Raw genomic sequence first — 7,553 nt, forward strand, 5'->3', positions numbered from 1 at the left:
AACGATAAATCGATTGCACGCATCAATTCACGCGCATTACTTTTTCTAGTGCTCGATTGTGCGAAGCGTTGCTGTAGTTGGAACATTTAACGTTTTATGCCGCATAATGCGCTCTAGTGCTGTAATTGGAAAACGGGGATTATAATAATATATATTTACGACCCAGAGTCATCTTAACAAGGTTACCAGTTTAGTATTCATAAAATACTTAAATTTATTGGAGGTCAATTCAAAGATCGGCTACATGGACTTTTTAAAGACACACGTAAATCATAAGAACACAATAAGCAAATTATAATACTTTTTCTTTATTAGGGGTTTAATTGAAGACGTCCATTTCATGAGTTTATGTGTACATGCGTAAAACTCCGTTTTCTCAGGACTTAAAATACATGGCTGGTAGAGATTTACAATATAAATATTTTAAACAAACGTGCACATTTTAATTAAAAGTAAACATTTCTTACTTCACCACACATTCATGCTTGTAATAAAATTCACCGTTAACGTCGAACCAGTCAACTAATTTCTTATTGTACCACAGAAAGCTGCCTTTTAGGTTGGGCGATGCGTCTAATATTAAATATAAAATGCTTTCCGCTGCTTCATCTGGTTCAAGTTCACCACCGCCTTGCGCCATATCAGTTTTTACGTGACCCGGGTGAACTGCGTTTATCGAAACGTTACTATACTTCCTCTGTTGGACCATAGTAAGAGCAGTAAGGGCTATTTTCGATACACGATGTTCTGCATGTTTTCCCTCATCCGCAAAATCATTTTTATTAAACGTTCCGTTTCTTATACTCTCTAAATACTCGTCAACAAAATTGTTTATTTGCTCTGTAGTCAAATCTTCTCGCTGCAATATGTCCAACCACTTTTTGTTTTTTAAATTGGATAAGTGACCGCAAGCACTCGAAACATTTACGACTCTAGCACCATCTCTTAGCAGAGGGAATAAGAATTCTTCAACTGTCAGTAGGCTGCGATAATTTATGTCAATGTTACGTTTGGCGGCCTCATAATCTGGGTAAACTTGTTCCCATTCAAGGATTGCTGCATTGTTAACGAGAACATCGATTGCACCGTGTTTCGATTTGATAAACTCGGAAAATACTTTAACACTTTCTTTGCTACTTACGTCGAGTTGATGGTACGATGGTGTCAATCCTAAATCGTTCAATTTTTTCACCGCTTGTAATCCTCTTGTTTCGTCCCTTGAGGTTAAATAGACCGTACCGTTAAACCTTTTGCATAATCCTTTAACGACGGCGAAACCTAATCCTTTGTTTGCTCCGGTGACAACGGCAACTTTTCCCGCCATTTTTCCTGTCATCTGCTGTTACGTTCGATTGCAATGGCGACGTGTTGTGCACTGAAAAAGCACAATGTGTTGTGTTTACTTACTGTTGCGATTACGTCACGCTGTCAACGGATTCTGTAAATGATAAAAAATACAATATCTTGCAAAACTATTGTAATTGTTTCATTGCCCTGCATTCTGTATTTATATTTATAAATTCATTTATATACCTACATAACTACTAAAAATAAGTCTTACCTATTAATTTTAATTTGTATTATCTTCTATTACTTTGTATTAACTTCTTTACAAGTATGTATTATAATGTAAACTGTATGCTGAATTATATTATTCACACATATTAATTAGGTTCCTTTCAATTAAATCCAAAACTCCGTTATTTAAAATGCACTTCATTATAAAAATAATGAATCGAATATGCACGACTTTGACACGTTTCAATATTTTAAAATTGAGTGGGTAGATATAATATATTGTGTGATCCGAAATGATGAAGCGAGAAGCTCTGGTTATCCTTCGCAACGTCTTTTATTTTTTCATCTCTGATTGATTCAAAAAAAGACGTGTGGCACTCGGGGACTGCCGCGGTAAAGCTTTTGCATAGCATGCCTTCAAGCCACACCTCCGTGTCCGTCGGAGTGGGGAGCGTGAGGTTTTTTCGTTACGGAATTTCTCGATTAGGTCCCCGCGCTCAAGGCCCGCGATAGAAGCTATGCAATAGCTTAAAAAAAAGACGTGTGGTAAAGCTATTGCATAGCTGATAGCATGCCTTCAAGGCTTCAAGCCACACCTTCGTCATCCGTGCCCCTCGGAGTGGAGAGCGTGAGGTTTATTTTCGTTACGGAATTTCTGGATTCGGTCCCCGCGCTCATGGCCCGCGATAGAAGCTATGCAATAGCTTAATAATATAGTAGCTTTGTAGGAACGTATTTACCTTGTATTTACATTAAAAACTAAAGTTCGAGTGCGATCATTCAACAGAATGCCGCGCCATGTATCCGCTAACCGCTTTCAAAGGCAAATGTAACGCTTCAACGTTCGGCCTAGTCATTCAATCAATAGCAGATTCAACATGATGACGGCGACCTAAGCAATGCGCAATGCAGGGAGTATCACAGACCACTGAAAAAATATTGTGTAAATACCACTTCACGCCACGAAGCCACGGGCTAATTATTATAAGTTCCTACAATATTATTACGGTAAATTAAGTCGTTTATTACCAACGTAGGTATGTAGTTTAGGTAGGTACCTGTTTTTTTTCATGTTTTCCTCTGTAGAGTTCAATGTTTTATTTAGATCATTGTTTTATGTTTATTACCTATTCTCTTCCGTTCCTAGTTGTTTGACATTGGCTGAATGTCAAAAGGTATTTGTCGAATTCAAAAAAAAAATTGAGTTATCATGAACAATATGCGTTAATTATGGGGTAATTAATTAATTACGTTCTATATAATTAAATAATTATTAGTTTGAAAGTCTGCAATTTGCAAATTTTATGTTTTGTACATTTAAAATTAAGAAGTTTCGCATCTTGATAATAATTTCTGGTGAGATGAACATTAAATTATTTAGGAGGTCAATTACCCCTATATTTTTATTTGGATAAATTTTATTAACTGAAATACTGATCCATCGTGAGTTATCGTATCATCTTTTTTTATTTTAATGAACGGATAATATTATTATGTACATAATATTATGTTTATTGAGAGCACATTGAGAGAAAATGCACTGAGATAATAGGTACCTATACCACCTATACATATTCAATGAAATTTTTTGTTTCTTACGATATTTAAACTAAAAATTATTATTTAATTTTTTTTATTGGAAACCATAATTTATTGAAATACAAGACGGTTATTATATTTTACCTAATTTTGTCTTTATCCGGGTTCAACCCAGGCATAAATTATTTATAAATATATATACCAGTTATACCTATCTACCACAGAACCACAATAATTATTATTAAAGCATGATATAACCTATTTTTTGCTTATGTTGATTCGAAATGGGGCCAATCTGCCAACTGTGGTCATTTATTTGTGGTAGGTACCTAATCTGTAGAAATAACACAATAAATCATTTAAATTTGTATTTGAATAATTTATCATAATGTTACTTCAAATTCAAAATTTAGCTTTTGTAATTATCAATAATTGACGAACTTACATCAGAATAATATCTAGTACTAGCTGCGCTCCGCGGTTTCACCCGCGTGGCCCCGCTCCTGTTGGCCAAAGCGTGATGATATAATATAGCCTTCCTCGATGAATGGGCTATCTACCCTTAGTTCCTGAGATTAGCGCGTTCAAACAAACAAACTCTTCAGCTTTATAATAGTACCTATAGATAGTACCTACGTGAATAGTATTATATAATATTATCTATGATACCTATATAGCGCTACCACTTGCACTGATACAAAAATAAATACATAGCATAGTATAAAGAGAACTTATTCGAATCGATAAGTCAGGGGTTCGAGACCAGGCGAGCGCGCAGGAAATAAATTGATTTTTCAATTTATCTGCGGATGTTGTAAGATCACCACTGCACGAACGGTGAAGGAAAACATCGTGAGGAAACCGACATGTCGAAGAATTAAAAAGTTCGACGACATGTGTCATCCGCCAACCCGCACTTGGCCAGCGTGGTGGATTATGGCCTGTACCCTCATAGGAGGCCCGTGTCCCAGCAGTGGGAACGTATATGGGCTGATGATGAAAGAGATCTTATTCTATGTACCTACATAGTAACTACGCACTACTGTTACCCATTTGTTTACAATTCGTCTTGTTTATACTTTATTTACAAAAATAAAGCCAAAATGTTACCATAACAATTGTTATTACCATTTATTCATCATTTAAACATGTAAATAGGATTATACCCACGTGTTGTGAATATTATTATAATGTAATTATTAAATTGAAAGTTGGATCACGTAGTTCCAGGGCGGAAATGTAGATGGAGCAATTTTTCCTTATGAATAATTAAGCGTGGAAATTTAATGGATTTTTGAGAGTAAATTGAGTAGAACTTTCTATAATAAGCGGTCCGCCCCGGCTTCGCCCGTGGTACATATAAAAAATAGATGTTGGCCGATTCTCAGACTTACCCGATATGCACAGAAAATTTCATGAGAATCGGTCCACCCGTTTCGGAGGAGTATGCAGACTAACATTGTGACACGAGAATTTTATATATAAGATATAGATCATCAACTTATGGTAAACATTTTTTGAGTATGAATAGCGATTTTCTGTACCTAGAGAACAGAAGCTGAAAATCACTTTTAATTAACGAAAGTACCAACCTATTTACCCATTTTTATAAACCGAATATAAACTTTTATTTTCGGTGTTTTGATTCATTTTTCTCTTCCCGAAAATAATAATTATAAAATAATTACAATTTAAATAAAAAAGGGTACGCAAAATTAAATGAAGATAATTTCATGACAAAATTCATACATACCTATACATTTTTAATTAAATACCTCTTTCGTTATAGTCTGTGATAAAGCATGTAATTTTTCTGTCCAAATATTTTCCCTTAATTCACTCCGTATTTATTATTATGTATTCCTTAAGAACAACCTATACGATTGAAATAGCCACAGTTATATAATATTTATTTATATTTTCCACAGATATGCAATCACGTACCAACTACCAACAAATGTGTAATTCATATCGCGTTCTCATCAAGGATTATGGGAAATAATGTGAAGGATCGCGTTATGCAATAAGGTACCTACCATCCATTATTAGAACGAAACCATTTTCTCTATGGAAACTAATTTTGGAACCGGTGGTAGGTAAATTCTGTGTATGGGCGCTTTTTAGAGTTTAAAATACTGCATATTAATATTTTAAATAGTTACAGCATTTGATCCAATATTTTAAAAGCAATATATGATATCTACGCATATTATTCAACAGTTGCTTTCTTTAAGATTGAAGTAATGTTACGTTTTCATTAATAAGAGTGAAGTGTGAATACAAAGAACACTGTAATATACTAGAAAATAAATATTACGTTATTTGTTATAAACATAAAACTTGAAGGGTGTGTAATAAGTAGCGAGGTTTGTATGAGGACAAGTTATTTCTGAAGAAAAGTTTTTCCGTCTATAACTGATATTATATTTGCACACTGTTATATGCTTAATGTTATATTTACCCGCAATGCTCTGCTTTTATTGCTTTAGCGTGATAATATTATATAGCTTTTCTCAATAAATAGGTTATCTAACACTGAAATAATTTTTCAAATTGGACCAGCAGTTCTTGAGATTAGCGCGTTCCAGCAAACAAACTCTTCAGCTTTATTATATTAGTATAGATTTATCACGTACCATAACAAGATGTTAATAATTCCCACAGCAAGACATAATGGATTCGGGCTAAGCAAACGTGATTAAAATCTATTAATTTGATAACTCGTTAGCTTTAATGATAACGCTGGTTTATATCCTTATGGCAAAGATGTAAGGGGAGACGCGTTAAATGTTATAATTATGTTAATTATCAAATTACCTTATGTTTAAACATAATTAGTTTAACTCTCTGATCATCGGAATAAGGTATTGTTTAAGAGGAAATTTCTTACACAGTATCGTGTATGCTTTCGTATAATATACTTAGGTACAAATATGATATGATTTATCGGTGAGCAGGCATGATAGAAAAAAAGCCAACTCCAGTTGGCTGAGATACTACAGTACTTATTGAACAAGTATCCAATGCTTCAAATACTGGACGTCTACCCATATTATATCGTTCTAATACTCATCGTAGAAAAATATGACTAATCGTAGGGACATTATCTGCAGGATCGATGACCTTTATATGCCCTCTAAGGCCAAGGGATGCTCCAATACTACCATCTTCCAAACTTGCCTATTATATGATTACGTACAAGTTAACCTTGCACAAGGCATTGTCAAAGTAAGCCATTTTTATTCAATATTTATTTACATTTCAAATTTTCATTAGCATAATTTAGCGAAGGACATTAAAATCCTCGGAATTCCGCTTCCGAGTCCACTAATTAAGATGTTATATCATAGTATTGCTTCATGCCAATACGAACGATTTTAAATCGTGGTATAGTGACATTGGTCTTAAATAGAATTGATCAAAGTATTTTATTAAACCTTGCATGTGATGCAATAATGTATCTGGTTTTAGAGGCGAGGAGATTTTTATCCGAAGGTTATTAAGTCAGGCTTTATCGATAGCCACTTGATTATTAAATACTTGTTACATAATTGGACGTCGCTGGACTAGTCGCCTATAGATAATTATAACTGGTACATAGTGCACTGGAATCAATTATAAAACTTGATAGTTGATACGTGTATTTACTATGGGAAATCTCATCTTTTAATTCTAGATTTTTTAATGAAAGAAGTCACAGATTCTTTGTTTTTTTAAATGCACAATAAAAGAATATCTATAAGATTATTACTCACTCGAGATATAAGAATATTTTTTTTTGTTTGTATGTAATAATGTATGTAATTATTATATTGCAATAAATATTTATTATCTAGGATTTTAGTAGAAACTTGGAATACCCGTAAGTATATAGTAATCAACTGGGTCCCGCGGTTTCGCCCGCGTAAAAGAGTTTTTTCTTTCAAATCAAAATCGGTCCAGCCATTCCAAAGATTATCCAGAACAAACATATCGATAGACAGACAAAATTGTAAAAATTACTACTTTGGTATATGCAATGGCGTGTACACATCCATATACATTTAGTTAAAAGTGGTTATTTACTTAATACAAGCAGACATTCTAATTTTATTATTGGTATAGATAACCTGAATTATGACCCAATTTAATTGCGTTGCTTTTCAATCGATTTTATTTTTAGTTTCTGATGATGATAATTGAAGTGTATAATGTATTCTTCAAAATTATGTAGCTCTCATTGGAAATACATATGTATATATGTATCAGAAATTATAAATTTCACGTAAATATTTACTAACTAGCGTACTATTTTAGTAATTTTAATGCAACCTCGAATTTTTATTGAGACTAAAATTACAAAATATCAAATTAAATACGAAATTATACCAACCAATTGCGTAAAAAATAAATTCTATATATTATTGAATATCAATATTTATTTTGTTTATTTATTATCTTGCTGCACTCTAGCATAACGCTCACCTGCGCAGACGCATGCTCGTATCCTTGTCCTT

The 7,553-nt window shown here is 33.4% G+C and overlaps 2 protein-coding genes across 4 annotated transcripts in view; one reads left to right on the plus strand and one right to left on the minus strand.

Moving 5' to 3' along the window:
* LOC149897740 (myrosinase 1-like) overlaps positions 1 to 7,553 on the plus strand; it is a 412,925-nt gene that overhangs the window by 134,083 nt on the left and 271,289 nt on the right. The gene's annotated exons all lie outside the window — the stretch shown is intronic.
* LOC149897749 (carbonyl reductase [NADPH] 1-like) lies at positions 308 to 1,389 on the minus strand. Its single transcript, XM_090116284.1, has one exon. It carries the CDS (start codon positions 1,334 to 1,336, stop codon positions 464 to 466), a length of 873 nt encoding a protein of 290 aa, XP_089972410.1. The 5' UTR covers positions 1,337 to 1,389; the 3' UTR covers positions 308 to 463.

Source organism: Colias eurytheme, chromosome 25, assembly GCF_061535395.1.
Source record: "Colias eurytheme isolate Ceu_HAF_F1 chromosome 25, ilColEury1 Martin Lab GWU primary, whole genome shotgun sequence".
NCBI lineage: Eukaryota > Metazoa > Arthropoda > Insecta > Lepidoptera > Pieridae > Colias > Colias eurytheme.